General features: G+C 37.3%; 2 protein-coding genes across 6 annotated transcripts in view; both read right to left on the bottom strand.

Moving 5' to 3' along the window:
* The window catches only part of LOC120415549 (LIM/homeobox protein Lhx3), an 86037-nt gene that overhangs the window by 3021 nt on the left and 59992 nt on the right, over positions 1 to 23024 (bottom strand). Inside the window, exon 1 of one of the 5 annotated variants that reach the window (XM_039577121.2) lies at positions 5214 to 6111. The exons of 3 other annotated variants lie outside the window; for them this stretch is intronic. In XM_039577121.2, the coding sequence (XP_039433055.1) occupies positions 5214 to 5394 (181 nt within the window). In that variant the 5' untranslated portion in view covers positions 5395 to 6111. Of the gene's footprint in view, positions 1 to 5213; positions 6112 to 23024 lie in introns of those variants that run through there. One more of the 5 variants, XM_039577122.2, reaches the window with a different exon arrangement.
* On the bottom strand, positions 2065 to 3095 carry LOC120415550 (uncharacterized). Its single transcript, XM_039577124.2, has 2 exons — positions 2966 to 3095; positions 2065 to 2912 (listed from the first exon to the last, which is right to left on the bottom strand). Exon 2 carries the CDS (start codon positions 2900 to 2902, stop codon positions 2162 to 2164), a length of 741 nt encoding a protein of 246 aa, XP_039433058.1. The 5' UTR covers positions 2903 to 2912; positions 2966 to 3095; the 3' UTR covers positions 2065 to 2161.

The raw sequence follows: 23024 nt of genomic DNA, 5'->3' as shown, positions 1-23024 counted from the left end.
ACCCCTCTTTGATTTTCATGACTTTTTAGCCTGTGATCACGAAGTCGAGTATCATTTTTCAATATCTTGTGACGGTGAGGTGGTACGAACACTTCAATTTTTCTGGGTTTTTATTAAGACATGTTTTCAATGATTTTAGCTCGAAACCGTGAAACATAGTAATTTGGTGACAAAGGAACTTTTTTTTAAAATTGCGTGACCGATTTTGAAAAGTTGCATCGATCCAAAACGAGTTATCATAACTTTACACAAAAATTTATTGAAATTGTGATTATTTAGTATTATTGACCAGTTTTCGAGGATTCCAACCCAAATACTCAATCGCATATTTTAAAAAGAAGTTCTTAGAAAATTCAGCAAATTTGGCATAAGAACGATTCTTAGAACATTTATTTTGCATTTTGAGTTTTGCTTGAGTGCGGGGATATTTCAAAAATCCAAATCATCATTTCGCAAAATTTGCTGAACCATTAAAAAAACTTTTGGAAGCACACGATTGAGTATTTGAAAAGAACTCGTTTTAAAAAACTTATTTTTTTGGTAAATATATGATAACACGTACTGGTGGGTCTCGTGGCGCAGGGGTAGCGGCTTCGGCTGCCGATCCCGATGATGCTATGAGACGCGGGTTCGATTCCCGCCTTATCCACTGAGCTTCTATCGGATGGTGAAGTAAAACGTCGGTCCCGTTTTCTCCTGTCTCGTCAGAGGCGCTGGAGCAGAAATCCCACGTTAGAGGAAGGCCATGCCCCGGGGGGCGTAGTGCCAATAGTTTCGTTTTTTCGTTACGTACTGGATGCAAGCAAACCTCTCATGCATGAATATATAATTGTTTGTTTTTGTTTGCATTCTCAAATCGTCGTGATCGTGCTATCTTGTAGCACGTGCTTTTTGGAACAAAATGGGTTAAGAACGTAATTTTGTGAAGCTCTAATTGTCTCACCTTTTGACCTTCACAGATCCCCAAAATTCGATTTCAATCCTTAGATATTAAAAAAAAAACTCCGTGCATTGTTGTCGCATGAAAGAAGTAATGGTCTGATCCAGAGGTGCATCGGCACGGCACGGGTGCTGCTCTTGTTCTTGTAAGACTTAAAAACACCGTGTTTTTAATCAAAGCACGCGCACGGGCACTGTGTCAGAACTTTGGCTGTATGTGCATATGTCAATATTTTTTCTGGTTTCAATTTTGTGCAGTGAAAAAATGTGGAAAATGAGGCTTAATTAAACCGTACAGTGAAAAATTCATCAGACATCCGTGTGTGGAACAAATATAAAATATCCGGAATAGCTGCCAAGTGAGCTAAGTTAAGAAATTCGGATGTTTGAGGACCATTTTTATGGAAACCCGTTTTCTGCATAGTTTTTGGCCTTTTGAACCTGTGCTGTGGGATTTCCATATTAGGAAACAACCAATCGTGCGCTTTACTAGCAAATCTATCCATTTCATTGTTGTTTAAGGTGAGTTTTAATTTAATATTTAATTGTTTGTTGAAGATCTCAGATTGAGCTTCAGCGCTACACCAGTTCGTGAATAGAACTGGCCTTGCTCAAAATATAAGTGAAGATTGTTAGAAAATAAAAAAAAACTTGTACAATTTTTCAAAGAGCCGCTAATAGTTCGGCACGCGTTCTCGTAAGGTGGTAAAAACACCATGTTCTGTGCCTCCTAGATGTGCATATAAGAACGGGAAGTTCAAGTACAGTTCGTTCACATGCATGTCTGGTCTGATCGTGCTCTCTTGACACATTAAAAATTGCTGTAATTGCGACAACTGGCAAAAGGGAATTTAGTCAGAAGCCGTTTGACACACGTACAGGTATGACTACAGAATTATTTTTAATTTTGTCTCGGGACTTCGGCAACCACATTCAACCAAACTTCGGGATAATGCACATAATGGTCAGCCAAAACGCCTTTTCTCGGAACGTCAAAAAGCGAAAAAAATGTATTGGTAAATTTTTGACTAATTTTGATTATTGCTGTTTCATTTGATTAGTTATCTATTGCTGGCTAATAGAGAAAAGGGTAATAACGAATAGAGAATGCAATGAAACCATTTATGTACAAGACTAAAAATTTATTATTGCGCTTCCCAAACCTTATAAAAATATATGTCATAAGTTTTCCATCCATTCCATGCTTGACTCTTTTCAATAATCAATTCCTCCTTCTCGACGAGGACCGCCTCGTCCGTCTGGCAAACTCGCTGTAGTTGATCGTTCTGTTCCGCGCTCGAAGTGCCCTCGCTGGCTGTTCATCAAATTCGTCATCCGCTCTACTGCGACTCCTGTTTCTACTGCTCCCCATCGTACTGCTCTGCGCTGTATCCTCCCCCTCCACCACCGGTCGACACAAATGTTCCGGACAAATCCTCTGGGGCTCTTGCTTTTGACGGACACATTCCGTTAACCGCTGGAGTTTCTCGGCGATCGTGTCGTACACCCGGGCACCAAGACTCACGTACCCGGTTGCAATCGCCGTACAGGCGAACGTCAGGATGCTGCAAAGGGTCAGCACAAACTCGACCAGCTTATCCCCGCTGATGTCGGCATAAATCACAGACGACTTGCTGGCCACCAGACAGTCCAGCACCTTGAACAGGAACGCCTCAAAGCGGCACCAAAACACGACCATCCCAAACTCGATCGCCAACAGGAAGAAGAAGAACTCTACGACGGCCATCGCGACGGAGGGCAGCTTCCGGTAGCGCCGGGGGAAGATCCGGGTTGTGGACAGGTACATTACGACCGAGGACAGGAAGAGGATGCTGCGCAGGTTTAGCGACAGGGAGCAAAACTCAGACGGGGGATCCATGAAGACTTGAATTTTTAGACCCAGGTGAAGTAGGACGGCGAGCGAGAGGGCCACGGTGCTGCTCATCGTAGGGGACGGCAGCATGGGAAGGGGTCTGAAGGTGCAAATTTTGAATTGCTGGTCGTTTAGAAATCGTGTTTGATTTACCTTAAAGTTGATGTGCCATTTAATGTTGTAATCTACTGCACGGATTGTGTATAAAATCCCATACAAAATTATGAAATGTCAAACCTTCCCAAGGCAATCAAAGCATACTTTGAGCCAATGCTTTGAAAAATAATGACTTCAATCTTGACCTCAACAAAATGATTTTTAAATTTTTATAGCTTTTTTCTGGAGTTGGTCACAGGCTGAATCAAGGTGCCCAAGAGGAAACTTTCAGCGTTTGTTAGTCTATTCATGAGATGAATTCACGCCAAATATGAGCCCTCTTGCAAACCGCTTGTGAAAAATTGAAATTTTTAATATAACCTCAAAAGTTAGGAAATTGTTTGCACTACAAGCCTACGATATTAACTTTTTGGTCAATGGAAGTCTTTCTCATAATAAAACGTAACAAAATTGGGATATTTCAACTTAAACAAGCTCAACCGATTTTGATGATTCTAACTTCATTTGATCTACTACGATTTGGATAATAATTTCCAATAAGGAAAACTAAGTCAGCTGCATATTCAGAGTTAATACTTTATCCTTATTTTTTCTTAACCATTCGGCAGTCTCGTACCGTAAACCGGGGTGACTTTGATAGGATTTCAATTTGTTTTTGGAATATTTCCCAACAGGTAAGGTTTTTCTCAAGATTATTATTTTTAAAACAAGTACTGAGGTAGGCCACGCAAAGTCCATGCACTATTTTGAGAAAAAAGTTTTTCAATAGTGTTTAGAAAAATAGTTACGTTAAAATTTCTTAGTTTAAATTCCGGGGTGACTTTGATAGTCATCGTTTTTCTTGTTAAAATCAGAAATAAGATGTTCAAACTTTATTTGTACGTTAAATGTACCATCACTGAAGTAGCTGATAAAGATTTTTAAGAAAAAAAAAATCAATTTTTATGTTTAGTTAACTAAGTTTATAAGCCTTTTAACAAAATACATATAAACTTAGGTAGAATTGTTAAAAAGACGGAATTTGGTGTGAAATTTGTTAAAACTGGTTTTGTTTATAAAATTATCGATTTATATTGCATTTTATACTGAATCCCTTTGTTATACTTTTATTTAATATGTATTTATGTACATGATCAAAATCCACTGAAATTTTTGCAAAAAAAAAGAAAAAGCAAAATCCACGAATTTAGAAAAAATGCTTAAATTAAATAACACTGAAAATATGGCTTAACAACTCTGGTCCACCATAATATCAAACAAATCTTTGTATTGACTCTTCTCTTTACAGTCGCCTGACATGTTAAAATGTTATTCAGATAAATTTAATTTTACTAGGAATGTATTTGATGTCTGTTCACAACAAAACTACACGGATAGAAATCTTGTAAGCAAATCCGGTAACTCTATGTTTTCGAATTCTTAAACATTGAAATGAAGTCAACATTTTTCTCGATTTCAATGTAAATGTTTTCAAAATCGACAACATTGTTGTTCGAAATCGGATTTCAAAATAGTCTTGATTTTTTTTTGCAATCATCAATGCAAACCTCGGCAGTTCCGTTCAAAATAAACTTTTTTACGTAGTATCTATGTGTAAGTGAGTGTAAGTTTTTTTATCATTAACAGCCAATTCATTTTGTTTTAAGTTGCATTTTCGAGAACTACGAGAATACAACTTTTTTAACATTTAGATTACTTGTGATTCTGAGAAATCATAAAATTTTGTGGGAATCCAAGAATATTTTAATTTCACGTTTTTCAAGAAAATGTCAAAATGTACAGAAAAAAATATGGTAATAATGGAAATAATGGAAATGGTGACAGATATTATGAAAAAAGTGTAATTCTACGTCAGGAACATCAGTTTCTGTTGAATTAAAACATTAAAAAAAGATACCACTGGGATTTTATGTAAACAGTTTCAAATCATCGATCTTTTGCAAGAAAATATATTTACAGCTGTTCTATAAGTGATTTTTTAAGCGTTAACGGTCAAAAACGCTTTAACATATTTTATTCCAAACTGTATTTTCAAATACTTTTTTTTTAATTCTGCTTACATTTATATTTTTGAAGGATTTTTTTATTAATAGTGTTTTTGCAATTGGCTTACATGTTTTTTTTTTGCAGTAAATTCAAAATACTCTATTATAATTATTACAAAATGTTTTGTGCTTTTTTGTTATTTTATAATTTAAAACATACTTTAAATTTATGATTGAATAAACCCAAATTCGTTTTTCAATAACTTATCACTTTAAATATCTTTGTAAAAAACACTCACAAAGTAACGCCTCCGGTAGCTCATCCAGATTTATCGGTGGCACTCGATACTCCGGACTCGGCGATCGCTGCTGGTGCAGCAAATCCTTTTTGCTAATCTCGTTGTTGTTGTTGTTATTCACACTACTGGCCAGATTCGCCATGTAATCACTGGTATCCATCATGAGCTTTAGCATTTCCATTTTGAATTTTGTTTGATGTTTTTAGACTTTTTTTTTAACTTTAATTGCACAACTTTTTGTTCCAGTTGAAATCTTCAATTTTTCCTTTCGTCTGTCGAACCTTTTTTTTCAGAGAAAATAAATCTCCCAACTCTTCTCAATCACTTGTCGATCGAGATTTTACGACACATGCTTAATTTCGTTATTTCATTTGACCACATAAAAATTCACTGTCAGCAAATTTGCACCCTGGACCACAACCAGACGACGACGACGTGGCCTCCAGCTCTCACTCTCTTCTCTTGGGGGGTTTGGAAAAACGGATCGATTTTCCACCTCCTTCAGACCTCGTCCCCCAATTCACACCCACACAACACGACCCACTTGGGACAGAATCCGGCTTGTTTTTCCAAACGCGCACGTTTCGCGCGACGGACTCTGACGGAGCGGGACGTGCTTCGGCCAGCACACCCTTATCGATTGGTTGACAAACTCGTACTGAGGCCGAGTACCCTTTTGGACGGTTTTAGAACACGACTTGAACGTAGCAGTTTATGCTCGCACACACACGCAAACGGCGAGGGTTTCTATGCTCACGTTCTATGCTCGCGCGCGCACTCACCTCCCCGCAAGTACCGTTGGCACGATTCGTTTGATGGTGTTGGTTTTAGTACAACGCAGCTGATTGGTTGGGTGGTGTGTGGTTGTGTGCGAGAGTGGGGTGTGGTTTCGTTCGTGTCCCTTTTCTCTTTTGTTTTCGCGTATGGTTCACTTGTGTGTGGCGGTAGAGTAACGTCGAGCAACATCAGCTGAGGACGGTTTTGTGACAGCCAGCATAAGCCAGCGTTTATCGGTTGATATTGAGTTGTTTTGTTGGTGATAGATGAGGTGCTAAAAGATATGTGCTGATGTTGTTTAGTTATGCTGCGTGAACGGAGCTGGTGAATGGTGGATTTAAAGCGAATTTGGATGTTTTGGGGTAACAAATAGGTGAGATTCGATTTGGAGTCGTGTTAAGTTGAAGTTTCGATTATTCAGATATATTTTGATCATGTTATCTGAACACTTACATTTTTTCATTGTTTTTATACTTTATTAGGCTGGTACAAATATTTTTAAAAGTTTTTGTCACCCCCCCCCTTCAAAATTGGCCCGAAAAATCTGGGGGCAAAAAAAAATTTTTTTACAATAAACATCAAAATTTCAATGAAAATTCAAGTGCAACCAGCTGAAATCAAATTAAAATACATTCTCCTGCGTTTAAAATCATTTATAGCATGTTTGGGTTTATAAAACAATCTTAAGATTTTTTGAAAATTTTCGATGCAAAATCTTTTTTTTCGATACAATTTTTGTTTTTGTCAGATCTTAGATTTTTTGAAAACTTATGATTGCAAAACAACTGAACTAGTGTAAAATGCTTTTTAAAACACTTTTTTCATTTAAATGTGAAGACTATGGCTTGTTATTTAAATTTTTATATTTTTTTATTTTTTTGCCCCCCCCCCCCCTTGACCTCGGCCAGGGCCGAGGGACAAAAACTTTTTTAAATATTTGCATCGGCCTTATGTAAAAAAATTAAACTGCTTTTTCCTCAATGTCATCTGTAAGTATGTAATAAAGGAATATTTACTGTTACATGAAAAACTGAATAATGTTTTTCAAAAATAATGATTGAATTACATACAAGTAAGAAAAAATGACTTGCCTTCTAAACAGGATATAACCTCGAAAAAAGAAGTAAACTAACTTTTACTAGAGGAGTTTTCGATTTCTGGGCTGTGACTGCACATTTTAGGTAAACCATACTGCCGCTCGCAGCTAGTCCGTCCCATATGTAAAAACAGCAAGCCGAGAAAAACGCATGTCAATGTTGTCCCGCCCATAAGGCTACGTGTTAGAATTTCACGAAAAAGTGGATTTTCTGCGGGTTTCTAGAACAAGGTACTAAATTTTATTGGTGTTTCTGATAGTTTACATGATTTCGAACCAAACTGTATCATTACCTCAAAATTGACGAAATTCCATATGGGACGGACTAGCTTCGAGCGACAGCATAGCAGAATTATTTAGGTGGAATCGAACTTAAAAATTGTTTTTTTTTAATGCAGATATTTTTACTCATCTAATGTTGATGATTGGCTTTATTATTTTTTTTTTTGCTTCAATTTATCTATGCATAGAAATTCCCGGGGGTCTGGACCAAATTTCCCGGGAATCGAGATGTTCAAAAATGGCTAATTTCACAAAAATGTATCCCCGGAATTGCCGCTCGTCACCCTCTAAATGAAACTGATGTGATGAAGTAATAACAATCATTTTAATGTTGTGTGTGTGTGTGGTCCAATCCAATACCCGCTAACCGGTAGCGAAATTATGGGAAAGTATAGTTTGTATCAGACTTTGTATATGCCGAATGCTGATACAACTTATCTCAGTCCCGGGTATTAGGTGGTGATAGCCCTCGCTCTGCTTCCAACGACCCATTTCAGAATGGCAGAGATCCTAGCGGCCCAAATCCGAGGTCGTTGGGCATTGTCCGGCCCCGCCTTAACATAGGGGGATGGCGTCGCTATTTTTAGACCACGTTTTCCACTTTTTCTCATCGAAACCGACTACTTTATCGACTTTATTTTGCTGGGCGAGATAGGACGCCGTCTATTTTTAGACGATGACTCAGCTCTTTTCCACTCTTGCACTTAAAAAAACCAGATGGCAGCACGATGCAACGCCACGTCCCTATAGAAGCAAGCACCAGACGGATCCTTGATCTATCTTAAGACTCCCAATCCCTTCAGGCAAATCAGGGATCAGAGCGTATTTAATATGAGAAGAATACAGCATGTTTTAAAACCTTCAAATGGCCGACTGGTTAGAGTCCCAGACCATCAATCCAAAGGTGTGAGTTCGAATCCCACCTGATTCAAGCTTCGTTTTTTTTTGTTCATATTCAAAGTTCCAATTCCTGATTCCAAATTTCAAAGGTACCGACCGGGATTTGATCCCTGAACCTTCTGCTTGTGAGGCAGAAGCCGTAACCATTAAGCCACGGAGCCGGTAATAACAATTATTTTAATGTTGGCTGTTAAAAAAAACATTTTTACTCTAAATCAGCGATTCTCAATGGGGGTACCGGGCCGGCCGGTACCGGCCTAGAAGAAGGTTGAGAATCGCTGCTCTAAATGAACATATTCAAATTGTATATCATATTTTTGTTACAAATTTACACTGAACAACTCTTTCTGTTTTGAAGTAAGGCCGTTGCAAATATTGTTCAAAGTTTATAACGCCCCCTTAAAATCTGCCCGAAAAATCAGGGGGAATTAATTTTTTCACGAAACTTAAAGTTTTTTAAGGAAATTGAATTCTAATCAACTGTAAACAACTAGAAATTCATTTTCCACTTGTTGACGATCATGTTTAGCATGTTTGGGCTATTTCAAAATATTTAGATTTTTTTTGCGAATTTCAATTTTAATGTTCCAAAATAGTAGTTTATGCAACAAATTGCAAAATAGAAGAATCAAGTTTTGCAACGAGTTGTTTACAACATTTGTTGCGATTCCGAAAAACACCTTTGAAATGGAATGTTATGTCAAACATCCATGCGTTAAATAAACTCACCGTTCAAATAAAAAAAAACATAAAAAATGATACTTTTCGATAATAGTGCTGAAAAATTCAACTTTTCAGCACTTATTTTAGTGCTGGTATTGTAGACTATTATAAGGTAGGCCATTTCGTCGTTCGAGAATGATATGAAAATTAATTTTGGCAAGACTGACTAAACAAATGATTGCAAAAGAACTGGGCTGGTTTGAAAGTAATTTAAATTTAGTAATTTTAGTTTTTTATTTTTTATTTTTTTCGAGTCAAAGAACACAAACTTCAAAAATATTTGGCACGGCATACATGAACATTAAAAAACCATTTGATTTTCAAAAAGGATTTTTGCAAAGCAAATTTTGTGGCAACGACCATTTCGGGCGTTCCCCACAAACCCTACAAGATGCTTTAAACAGCTTTTGAAAATTTGCTTTCTTTTACTTGATGACGCAATTCACATTTTCCGAGTTTTTTTTCTTAAAGGTCCAATTTAAATATTTTGCTTTATGTTTTTTTTTGACTCAAGGCGGCTTCAAATACACCCAAAAAGCAAAAAAAAAAAAAAAGAATAAAAACTTTGTGTATGGAACCTTTTTAAAGAAACTCCAGATGTGTGAAATAGACCAATTTCTCATCCAGTGAAGGATTTTTGTCTTATTTTTCTAGAATTTTTAAATACATTAAATCTTTTGTTTTTCAAAATATACACAGTAGAAAAATGTGTAAATTTGGAATGTGTAAAATTTTATGGTTTAATATTACTTTTTTAATGCTGTAATAGAACATCAATTTAGACAGGAAAAAATGCAATTTACTGAAATAGTGGTGAATTTAAAACATTATTAGGGATAAAATTGCACATTTCTAGATTTTAAAGGTCCTATTAAATAAACATATGAAACACAATAGTTCATAGGACATTTTCAAAAACAAAATCTTTGGATTTGTTTCTAGATGTACCCTTTCTTAGATATAATATTACCATGATTTTTTTTAATGTGTATTGGTTATTTTGATTAAACTATTAATTGAAATTTATTTTCTACAGTCATGGCCAAGTCCTGCCAAGACGGGGGTACTAATACATACATACATACAACAATTAATTGAAACTTTTCTTGATAATTTTCTTGATAAATACTAAATGGTCGTTGTCACAATCTGTGATTGTGTGTGATTTTCCAAAAATAGCCATTTTGTTCTGCAAAATCGCCAAAACTGCACCGATAACGCTGCTCAATCTTCACCAGGGTGATGTGTTGACCCTTAAAAATGCCTACTTTGACTAAACAAAAAAAAACTGAAGAATTTTATCGCAATTTTCATACAAGCCCAAAAATGAACTTAGATTAAAAATCGATAATCGAATCGATTGTTGTTGATATTTTTATGGAACCAATGTTTTTTTTAAAGAAACAACCTTGTGTTTATATAAATTATGATTTTTTGGAGAATCAAGTTTAATTTTTTTACCTTTAAATTTGTTTCGGCGGACCATTCCGTTAAATTTGAAGCAAAATCGGAATCATCTGACAAATAAAAAAAACTCCAAACCATTTTTCCTGCACACATACACAGAACACAGAAATGCCCTAGTAACATTTTAGGTTTTAAGTAGGCCATAAAAGCCTATTTAGGCCGTATGACGGTTATCAGAACCATGATAAAACCTGTAAGTTTAAAAATGTTACCAGGGTGGTCCCCCAGCGGATGAGGCGCGTGTACAACGGTTTTGTTCCGTTTGCGTGGTGACGTGTCGACTACGAGTGCGGGGGGTGGCATCGTTACAACAACACAAAAACGCCACCACCCCCACCACTCCGACGAACCCCTAGGAAGACGACACCACCACCGTCAGGTAGCTACAAATTATACCGAAATAAAATTGAAATAAAAATTCATTGCTACACTTTACGGCATGTCCCAGGGAAGCTATTATGGGCTGCCTTCACAGGGTTGTTTCTCTCTGTCGGAAGAACCGGAGAAAGTGCGTCCTCCGACGTTGTTGGGGTTCGAGCATTTCGACATTTCTACAAGCCATCATCCCTTCTCTGTCCGGGAAGGAGAAATGGCCAAGGGAGTCGTACGCTGAAGTTTTACACTGCTGCGAAGCTGAACCTAGGGTAGAACTTGAACTCAGCAAAAAAAAACTTGTCCAACTTTAATGGAGTGGTATGTTTCAAACAAATATTGTGGGTGGTTGATGGATCACAAAGGAACTCCTCCCCCCCGGTGGACACATCATCTGGTCATCTTGCTGCTGCTCTCTTCTTGTTAACCGTTCCGACAGTGTCAACGATGTCCTTTCTCTGCTTCCAGGCGGTCCCCAGTGCTGAGACTGGTCCAATTATCATTAATTCTGCTCCGTTAAATGAAAACACTTTTCGACGTTTTCGTCCTTGCAGCGATTCCTTTGGACGTTCAACTATTTTATCCGATTACTGGAGAAAAGTTTTCCACCCCAGGAAACCGGGAAAAGTGCATCCCATGAACCCCGACGGTAATCGAGTAAAAGTTAAGTTCTTTGCTCGATTCGATTATTTCATTAGCCCGAGATTGCTCTACATTGGATCTCCTTCAGTTGGGCGGCTGCTGGCTTTGCGAGTGTCACGTAATGTGGTCCCACAGGGAGAGCAGTTGGTCTCTCAGACTCTGTGAACAATACGCGCGGTGGCAGCTTTAATGAAAATAAATGGAACAGTTTAGCCGAGCGAATGAAAATTAACGAGGAGACAGACGTGCTGAATAATTGATTTTTATCGTCGACCTGGTGTGAACATGGAAACGGATTTTTGTTTTTATTTTGGGGGGTTTTGTTTTATGATCCAGAGATAACATTTACCGAATGTTGGTAATTTAAATGGACTATTCAAATTGTATAGATCTATAGATGATCATATGAAAAATCATCTATAGAAATAAAAATCATAACCAAATTTGACCACAGAGTTTTGCCACCTTTAATACAATCGAATGGCAGTAATAGTCTCTGCTTAAAAACAACTATTTCCATTCATCAGAAATCAGAAATTATCAACACAAGTGGCGTCAAGATTTTGGGTTAAAAAAAAGATTGACTCCTGAAAAGACAAATTAGTTTAAACTGTCCAAAAAATAATCTCATCTTGCTTTTATAAAAATATCCTATTAAGATTTTCTAAGCACTGTACTATTCGTTTTAAGGTCTCTCCACCCAAAGCCGTTCAACAGTGTAGGAGGGTTGGGGGTAAGATGAGCTATTAGTATTCCTTTTAGTCAACTCCACCCCCTCCTACACAGAGGATTCCGGTATTCTTTTGTCTAACTTTTCTCGTCTTCAGCCCTGTGCCATCGTCCTCCTCAACGTATCTTTTTTCCCTGACTCATATTGTGCGAGGAGGATATTCGCTTTCAGCTATTGCTATTGCCGCATCCATACGTATTTTATGGGTTTCCCCTTCTCCCCTTCTCGGACTCGTTCCACGTGGCACTTTGGTGGTGAAGTTTTCCACCATCCCGAATGGAAACTACGAACGAACGGAGGGCGAATCGCTTTTCCCGGCTGTTTATGCCGTACCCTGTCGTATATTATCCAAGCGCGGAACGCTCCCATTTTTCCGAGCCCAGGCATCCTGGTGGTTGAATCGCTCGAAGGGGAGTCTGTCTCGACTGTAGGTTGTACCGGGTAGTTGTCCTGGGTGCTTTGGCTACAGGCTTCAACCGTCTGCCGTCGTGCCGTGAATAGAGTGCGGAGGGATATCTATTTATCTCTTCTTTTAGGGGGGGATTCACGGTGAAAGAGAACTGAACGGTGGACCCATTTTTCATACACGATGGGCCAGGGCCGTGGTTTGTGTTCAGGGTTTTTTTTTGGAAACAATTACATAGATTGTACATTCTGACTATTTTGAAATAAGACCTTAAGTTAGAAGTTAAAAGTTTTATTTACATTATGATTACAAAGAGATGAGTTATTCCTCACAGCAAAAAATCCGATGTTAAAATCGCATGCAAAAGCATGCACATCACCTTCGTCAAAATAAACACTTAATATTACACACTGCATGTACAATTTTTGCAAATACAAAAAAAGTTGTAACTGACGGGATTCAAACCCAGCACCAACAGTAAGGACTGGCGCCTTAGCCCACTCGGCCATCAGACCGATGAAAAGCTGTAAGGATAAACGCATATATGAACTTGACATTTCGGTTAAGTAGGTTTCCCATACTGATGGGCTACATATTTCAGGGTGTAATATTACACAGAATTTCATAAAATAATGCAAAGTTTATTTTACACCCAGGCCTTTTACACGCAGCTGGATTACTACTTTTTTAGCTGTGCTTTTAACAACTTGTCTCTTTGTATTCATAGTGATGCATTCTGCTCAGGGGGGGTGACATCTATATCTCACTACAGGCAGCTCGACTGCAGCCATCACCAGCTGTCAATTACGGCACCAGAACAAAAGGGAACTGTCATTTACGGCACCAAAACAAAGCCAGAACAAAAGAACAGCTGTTCATTACGGAACCAAATCAACTGCGCACTGTAAAAAGTACAAAAACTTCTGGCATAAAATGGAAAGAAACTGATTATTTTTTTCATGTAAAATTATACCGCAATTCAAGTTTAAAAGGTAGTGTATGTTTTTGAGGTGATTTTTTCTCAATTTATGTGCAAAATAAACTACTAAAGTTGGGATCCTTAAGAACACATTCATTTAAAGTTGTACTTTTATCACATGAAACATTTAACTGAAGTACTGTGTATTTTGACTTTTACTACAGTAAATCAGAATTTATGTTATGAAAAAAATTAAATATAAATAAAAAAATATCATCCCCCAAGATGTTTGTAGTTTGTACCCCGTTGGTTGGTCAAAATCAAACCAAAAATAGCGAACTGTCACTTCTTACACGGCGCAAACGTTTGGTAGTGTGTGTGAACTCCGTGTAAAAGGGGTGTCAAAGTGACCCCGTTCGTTTGACAACAGTTGGTGTCAAACCATCGGGGTTTGAGTGTATATATTATCAATATAATTTTCATGACCCAGTGCTGAAGTGCTGAAAATTCAAACTTTTCAGCACTTGTATTAAAAAGTAATACTTTTAGAAACTGTTTTGGTTTTTGAGTATGACCAAACGCACGAACGCCAAACAAATACAATAAAAAGTTTTTTTTAAGAATATTGTATGAAACACGATACAAAACTCGATTTTTTCAGCACTCGCCACATTTATTCAAATCGTGATGAAAAAAAGGATTTTGCAACTTGTTTGCATGGTTTTGCAACCAATTTTTCAAAATTTGTTTTTTTTAGTTTGAATGGTATTTTACATGACTTGAAGTTGTTCTAACAAGTTTAATTTTTTTGTTCATGCTATTTACTGCCGCTCGAAACAAGTACGTCCCATATGTAATTTCGTCAATTTTGAAGTAATGATGTAGTTCGATTCGAAATCTTGTGACCTATCAGAAAAACCAATAATATTTAGTACTTTGTTCCAGAAAACCGTAGAAAATTCCCTTTTTCGAAAAATTCTAACACGTAAGCTTATGCGCGGGACAAATTTGAAGTGCGTTTTTCTCGGCTTGCTGTTTTTACATATGGGACGGACTAGATTCGAGCGGCAGTTTATTTTTCGAAAGCTTACTCCCTCACCTTCAGAATTTTCTTTAAAAAGTGTACAAAAATATAAGCGATTCTAAAATTAGAATATTTCATTGAAATTAAATTGTTCTTTTTCATACACATTATGCGAGGACTGTTTTTTTATATTGTTTGCTTTAAATGTGGGCAGTCCATAGATTACAAACAAACATGAAATCTGCAATTTTTTATTAGAAGATTTTTTGTATTGTTTGCATGTTTTTCGCATACACACACATAAATGAAAATATATTTCGATGAATAAAATTTGTTACTGAGTTATTTTCTAGCACCGCACACAGCAGTTGCTCCGAACCCTGTTTGAGTTTCATCTAACAATTTAAAGCCACACGTAGTTGAAAACCTTTTGATGAGAAATGTAGAATTAATGAGATTTGATTTTTTTTAAATTTTGTTCAAATTTTAAATTGTTTTAACAGTATAAGTTTACAATTTAACTGAGAACCAGATTTTTTGCAGATGAATGCATAGGAAATGTCAGGATCTCTTAGTATTTTTTTGAGTCACTCCTAGGCTAAGAAATAATAAAAAGGATTTCTTTGTATCGCACAAAACAGCAACTTTTCAAATTGTCGCTTGTGTGCTATCTTGTGAAACATCTGTTGTAAAAAGTTAGGAAGTTTGACCTGCAAAATAGCACACAAGCGACGAAATGCTATTATCGTGCAATAACGAAAAACAAGCGGGGATGCCGTGGAGATTTTCCCTTATCCTCTCGAAATAGTGGAGCATCAACACTTCCCATCTTCCTAATCCTTTTCTTGTCCCTGGTACGCGGTGGAGATGGGAGCGGCCGGCAACGGATGGCTGTCATGGTTTTGAATATCTATTCCGGTGGAGTTGATTTTATTCCTAAGCAGCCTGAGTGAAATTATCACGTACACATGGCAATGTCCAGTCTGCAATTCGCTATAATGACCGCCTCCAAGTGAAGCGAATTACGTTACATAAGGATCCGTTTTTGTTTCGAGTTTAAGCCACTCACTCATTTAACAAAGTTCTAAACTATCTCGTACCCTTAGTTCGGTACCCCCTTGGAACGGCTCTGACGACTCTGGACTAAAACGTACCGTGTTCGAATGTGGCGTGGACCGACGAGAAAAGGACCTCGACTTGGGTTGGGAGTTTAGCCTGTCATGTCGTTTCGATATTCGCAGTTTATGGTGTAGTACAGATCTGCTGCTGCTGGAGCCGGTGGTATTATCCGGCTTCTATCAATGTGTGGCAGTGCGTGGCCGAATGGTTACGCTGTCCGCTTTGTAAGCGGATGATTCTGGGTTCGATTCCCATCTGCTGCAACCTTCCATCGGATGAGGAAGTAAAATGTCGGTCCCGGCCTTGGTTGTTAGGCCGTTAAGTCATTCCAGGTGTAGGAGTCGTCTCCATGCCATAAGTACAAACAACACACCAAACCAAGCCTACTCCGGTGGAATCGCTGGCGGCGGTTGGACTCGCAATCCAAAGGTCGTCAGTTCAAACACTGGGGTGGAAGGTTCCTTGGAGTAAAAAGAGGTTTGGGTGCTCTCCCCATTCAAGCCTTCGGACTCCTAGGTTCGAGCAGAAACTTGCAATAGAGACCACAAAAGACCCGGGGGTCGTTAATGTGGATGGTTTGATTCAATGTTGTGGGTGAGGTTGTGAAGAGAGAGGGTGTTTTGGGGAGGAGATGAGAAGGTCTAACCAACCAACTACGAGGGAAAAAAGAGAGAGTATTTTCCGACTTTATCTTCTTGTTTATGTTCGCCCTAGTAATACTTTTATGTATGTGCTTTTCCGTTTTTTTCCCTCCATATTTGGAAAATTTGTGTGTTAGTGTGTGTTTGTGTGTGGTGATGGGTTTTCCCAACAGATCCACACTACAAAAGAGGAGCGGAACCATAAGCCAACTTTCGTTTGAAGTCTTTGTTGGCGAAAAAACTGGAGCTTCTCTATGCCAGTTTGAGGGTCTTTAGCCGGTTGAACATGAAGCTAGGGATGCCTTTTGTGGAGGAGTATGGTCTCTCTTTGTTAACGTGAGGAGATTACGGTACCGAACGATGAGGATTTTTGCCTTTACGTATTTGGATTGTTCGGTTCGAAAATTGAAACTCAATGCCGTTCGGAGACTGTATGGAAAATCCTTTCAATAGACCTGCCGGCTACAGCCAAGCCTTCAAGCCAGGGAGGGAGACTGTGTTATTGTGCTATTATTTAATGGAAGGTATGGAATTCTAATCAAGTTAGCGCAATACAAGTATGGCATTGGATAGAAGGTTTTTTTTCAACATCCCTTTGAAACATTTCAACTCTTGCAGATCATTATTACATTTTTCAGGGTGTGACCACCTCGTCAAATCTTTTCAGATTCCTCCAAGCTCACAACACCAAAACTCGTAAAATCAATTAAAACACCCAAAGGACACATCTTACTTACCTTTCCCAGAGCAAACTCACCCACCTCAGAGCTGCACTTAATTTTCCCCAACCCAAGAAAGCCGAACTTTGACCGACCGTCGGTTGTTTCTCCGAGACCGTTCAGATTCACCTTTGCGGGTCACGCTTCTTTTCATTTATATAATTTAGCTTTCCTCTAATGGAAGTTTACTTCCACCAGCCACGACAGTCTGGACGGACACAAAAGGACGCTTTTCCGGAGTTCCGTCGGAAAGAAGAAGAAAAAAAAAGTGACACCAGTTCTTGCCAACCCCAGTCGTAAAAAGGCAGCACGATGACATAACGTTCGCCCACTTCCCCAAATGATGACGCTGCCGCCACGTGGGTGGTGGTATTAAAGAGAACATGGCGGCTTCCTACTGACTGGTATTGCGGAGGGGGTAGAGTTCAAAAAGTTTCCATGATATTGGGGGGGTTCTGGCGGCCCCGAGGGTGGGAGGTTTTTCATCTCGTACAGGATTTTCCAGGGCGAGATGGCTGACGGCATTAAGGTCGTCTCTCGCTCAACTCAACAAAAGATAGCTGAAGCTGTTGATGCTTTTAAGGTTAGGATTTACGTTCATTCATTTATGGATGAGAGAGCACACCAAGCCAGATAACGCAAAACTTCCGAGAGTGCTCTTCGCGCATTATGGCGTTGTTGGAGCTTGAAAAAACAGATGGGATCTGCTGACAGGGATGGTTCTGCGAAAAAGCTCGGGATGATCCACCTAAAGAAAAGAGCAACCACGTGGATATTTCCAACAAATTTAATTAGTTTTGCTCATTTAAATATATTTGTCATTGAGCTAATTTTTACGATTTCACAAAAAGACTTTGTTATGACCAAAGAAGCCATTTTGCATCTTCACACGGAAAGGGAGTCCATCATCAACTTGATCACCAATTCGAGATTGGGAAATATCTTACTGTTTTCTAGACCTGAAAGAAATTTAACTGAATTTACTATTTTTTCGCTGGTTTTTAAGCTCTTGATTTAAACCTCAAACCTCAAACTAGCTTGCAGTCTGCTGTAGAGTTGTTTGAGTTTTGCAAAATCAATATGAAAATTTATTTTCTCTGAATTTCTTCTATGATACAGCCAAAACGATTAATTTAACTTGATTTTTTAAAGCCCGATGGAATATTCTTAACAGTTTTTACATCTACTTTTAAAACATTTAATGAAAATTCAAGAAGCAAGAATAAAAAAAACCTTTTAATTTCAAAATTTCACCAAGATAATTAAACCAAATCATCGAATATCGTGACACTAAATTTTTCAAGCCAAATTTATTCTATTTATTCTGAAAAACCAAGAATTAATCTTCTTTTTTTGTATGTGTTTCTAAAAAAATGGTAATTAAATTGATATTGAAGTGAATGAAAATATGATATAATTAGCCAATTTTTGATGTTTGTTGAAATGCTGATAAAATACTGTTGATGCTCTCCACTAGTGCGTCTATCCTGAGAATTCCCAGGACAAAAATCCCGGGATTTTCCTTAAACCGGAAATTCCTGAATCCCGGGATTTTTTTTATAGTTTATCCCGCGGGAATTCCCGAAATTGAAAGAAAAAAAAAACAATCTTTGGTCAAGAAACTCCAATTTGGTTGTTGAAATTGATGAACAGTTCAATACTTAGTAATCGATAAGAATTTTAATGCATTAGCAAATTTGTATTCGGGATACATCAACATTTTTTTAGCTTATAAGTGAAAATTATTTAAATTTTACGGATCCGCAAAATGCCTAGCGCTTTAAATATTTCCCATAAAATTTTATTGATTTTTCAAAGTATTTACGTGTAATGATCAGTTTAAACTTGAAAAAAATATTTTAATTTATTTTTCACTAAGGCCGATGCAAATATTTAAAAAAGTTTTTGTCCCTCGGCCCTGGCCGAGGTCAAGGGGGGGGGGGGGCAAAAAAAATAAAAAAAAAATAAAAATTTAAATAACAAGCCATAGTCTTCACATTTAAATGAAAAATGTGTTTTAAAATGCATTTTACACTAGTTCAGTTGTTTTGCAATCATTAGTTTTCAAAAAATCTAAGATCTGTCAAAAACAAAAATTGTATCGAAAAAAAAGATTTTGCATCGAAAATTTTCAAAAAATCTAAAGATTTTTTAATAAACCCAAACATGCTAAAAATGATTTTAAACGCAGGAGAACGTATTTTAATTTGATTTCAGCGGGTTGCACTTGAATTTTCATTGAAATTTTGAAGTTTATTGTAAAAATATTTTTTTTGCCCCCTGATTTTTCGGGACAATTTTGAAGGGGGGGGGGGGGACAAAAACTTTTAAAAATATTTGTACCAGCCTAAGCAAATTTGAGCAATAGTAACGAATTAAGACAGTTGTTTAAGCCAATATTTTTTGCATAATGTTCTGATATTTTTAAATTAACAAAACAATTAGGACACCGATTTCCAAATTTATTGTTCTAAAATATGCTGTATCTATTCAGACTGCAGTCCCAATTTCCCCCAGTTGGCGGTATTGACTTAAAGATAATTTGTAAAATATGTTTTATATAAAACATGAAATTATATTTTTTTTAAATTTGCATGGTATCAACTTATTTGTTTTCATTTCTTTTTTTCCAGTTCCAATTAAATTTTTTAAGCTTTTGTAGTCATTTTAAGTATAAAAAAAAGAAAAAAAATAATACGAATTTTTAGATTATTATTATGAAATAATTTGAACCACATTTAATTAAATATTGTGATTCATTAAAAATCCAAAGCACAGCAAAGAACCAATAACAACATTTTTTTAATATTTTTTAAACTAACTAAAAACTGCTGTTCTTGTTCAGATTGAAGTATAGATTATCACCAATTAACAGTATTGAGCTAATTCTATGAATGTAAGCTTGAAAAACATAACAAATTTAAAGAAAACGTAAATTTTATGACTGTTTTAAAAATATTCCGGGATTTAAAAAAATACTTTTCTCGTTTCCTGGGAAATTCAAAACCCGGGAAAATTGGACGCCCTACTCTCCACGATTTTTAACGCTCTTTTTCCACGTGGGTTAAGGATGTAGAAAAACGTAAAAATCTTAATGTTGCTTTGGGCGGGAATATGTTAAACATTAAAAATTTCAATGAAATTAGACGTACTGAAAACAATTTAATGTGCATTTTCCTGCGTTGACAATCATTTATAGTAAGAAATTTTGATGTACAGTATCACAAAAAGATGTTTTTTTTTCGCAAAAAAATGCCAGAGCTGGATTTAATAAAAACTAATGATTGTATAACAACTATACTGGTGTTATAAGCATTGAAAATTATTTACAACGGCCTTATTAAGTGCTCATTTCTTAATAGACGATATCGTTTAAACTATTAATCCAATTGTCAGTGTAAAAAAATAGATCATTACTCAAATTTGGAAAAGAGAGAACCCCCCTGCTGATAGTATCAAAATTAACAAAGAGAACAACAATGTTTCTGAAGAAGACAAATTTCCAGTTTAAAACTTTTCCAGAACAAATAAAGCGGAAAGGTTACTCTACCACGTCTGCTTCTCCCCCATGTGCTTCCACACTGGAATCTGACTGAGTGACTGTCGGTGAAAAAGTTGAAGAGCGAAATGAACGCCCGTGCGCAAGTTGGACCATTTAATATTTAAACACACAATTGTGTTGAATATTTTATAAGATATTAACGAGTGCGCACCCTGGAACAACGGGCCAAGTCCCCATCCAGCAGTACCCAGAGTTCAAAGGCAGGTGAGCAGCATTTTGCGGTGTGATTTTGCCAGCTGAAGGTGCTGCTGCTGCTCTGAAGAGGGGTTGATCCGGCCAATGGACCGGCATGACGTTTAACATCAGATTTAATTAGTTAATTTGAGCGTGAGCGGCCCTTTTGCGTGTTCCGAGATTTTAATGACGGTTAATGTTTGGGAAGAATCACGGCGTTTAACGTTTTTTGAGATTGAGGGTTTTGCGTGGAAATTTGCACTAAAAATCTTCAACTGATGGAAATTTGAAAGTCATTTCAATGCAGTTAGCTTTAAACGACCTTGACCTAATGATTTTCGATGTTTACGACTAACCTCATTATGTGTAGATATAATTCCTCCATTCCACCTGGAGGAGTTCCATTGACTCGAGCTTATTCATGCCACAGAACTACCCATCACGTGTGATGTGGTTTGAATGGAAAGCCAATCCTCTACGGCACAAAACGGCCACACCCAGCCCGAAACCGGGACGGGAACCTCTGGATAAAAAGGGCTATTTATCAAACTAAAAAAAACGTAGTAGGCAGGCAAACATGTGATATCATCATGACGCTCTTTTTGTATGCTCAACAACATACACCCACACTATAGTCAGAGTAGAGTGCACCAAAAAGGTGAACATCAGAAGCCGAGGCTTGCTGACAATGAATGAACCATTCATGCTTCAAACCACAAAAGCTTGACGCTCTCTTTATCAATGTTTCCATTTGGGTTGGTGAGCATCATCGGTTGTGGGGCAGAAGAAAAAAAATGAATAAATTCAAAGAAACAGGTGAATCCATTGTGTTTTGTGGGATTTTCTGGAAGAATAAACCATAAAGGCTTGAACAAACTTGTTAAATTTGATGTTCAAATATGCAAAATATCTGCTTCATATTCTTCAATAAATACAAAATCTAAAAAAATATAAGCTCTTTTTGCCGAATAATTCTCGATCACCCAGAAAACAATTTAAATCAGCTGCGGTTAAAGAATGCATTCAATGAGGTAAACAATATTCAATGGAACGTTCTAACAAGTTTATTGTGACGACAAAGTTTGTTGTGATTGTGATGTTTCATCGATTAAACCACAGCTGAAGTGTTACTAAATGGAATGTTTGCATTTGGACGGTTCAATGATTCAATTTTTTCCTATTATTATCACATATTTTATTTTGTTGATCCAAGTTTGACCGTGAAAAATGGTTCAAAAAATCAGAGGGTATTCTTTTAATTCAAAATTTTGAAGAAAAAGATTTGAATTGACGGTGCGCATCAACCAAAGATGTTGTTGTATTCTTATTCCAAAATTGCCAAGCTTACGGACCCAATCCTGCAACAATCTGATTGTAAAAATAGTAATTTTATGTTGTAAACTATTTTGTAGACAGTACTTCAGGGGTTGAATAAAAAAATATATCGATGGTTCCCGTAATTTTAACGAGACTAAAATATGTGTAACAGAAATCTTGGTTGATGTGCACCGTTAAGCGTATAAGATCCACCAAATTTGTATCAGAAATGCAAAAATGATTTCTCACAGCTATCGATTTCAGAAACGATGCTTCAGATTGACGATTCGTTGACTTGCTTCTCTTGGGACAACAAACGAGTCATTACGATTCACCCTATTGCAAACTCAAAAAATGGAAGACGTCGTCGTACGGGAAATATATGTAAATTTTGTAGATGCAAAATTGTCAATAACTTATCCAGTTTATGCGTCATTTGTTACATTACTTAATTGGTACAAACTTGTAAACTGCGATATTTTATTGATTTCATCTCACTCGAAAGCATCTCATTGTAAACTGAATTTCCCTCGAATCCGTACGAATTCCAGCCCGCGTTAAATTTACCCATCAATTCCACAAACTAACTGAAACCGGAACCCTCGATTTTCTGGCTTTCCTCAAATAAACAGCCACACCACAGCATGAAATCCGTCCGTAGGGCTAACCTGCTGCTGTTGGTGCATCAACTAGAGCCTGCGCCAGCGGGGATAAATATGTTTGTTTTTAGCATAGCGCTGACTTCCCCCTCTGTTGTTGGTCCATGTTCCCGCGATCATCGCAACAGATTGCCTTCATCCTGGGGAACGCTGTTTTGCCAAAAAGGAGGGTGCGTTTTTCACGGTGCTGTTTACCCACTCCGACTCTCTCTAGTGGGTATCGTTTCGTTTTTGGAAGTGTTTTTTCCCTGTAGAGAGGGATGCGAAACTTGAGTTTCAAGT

This window comes from Culex pipiens, chromosome 2, assembly GCF_016801865.2.
Source record: "Culex pipiens pallens isolate TS chromosome 2, TS_CPP_V2, whole genome shotgun sequence".
NCBI lineage: Eukaryota > Metazoa > Arthropoda > Insecta > Diptera > Culicidae > Culex > Culex pipiens.
This window is presented reverse-complemented; position numbering and strand designations above follow the sequence as displayed.

What these genes read in the sequence shown, in the direction of transcription:
- LOC120415550 (XM_039577124.2), bottom strand. Translation starts at nt 2,902, where the DNA reads ATGCTGCCGTCCCCTACGATGAGCAGCACCGTGGCCCTCTCGCTCGCC.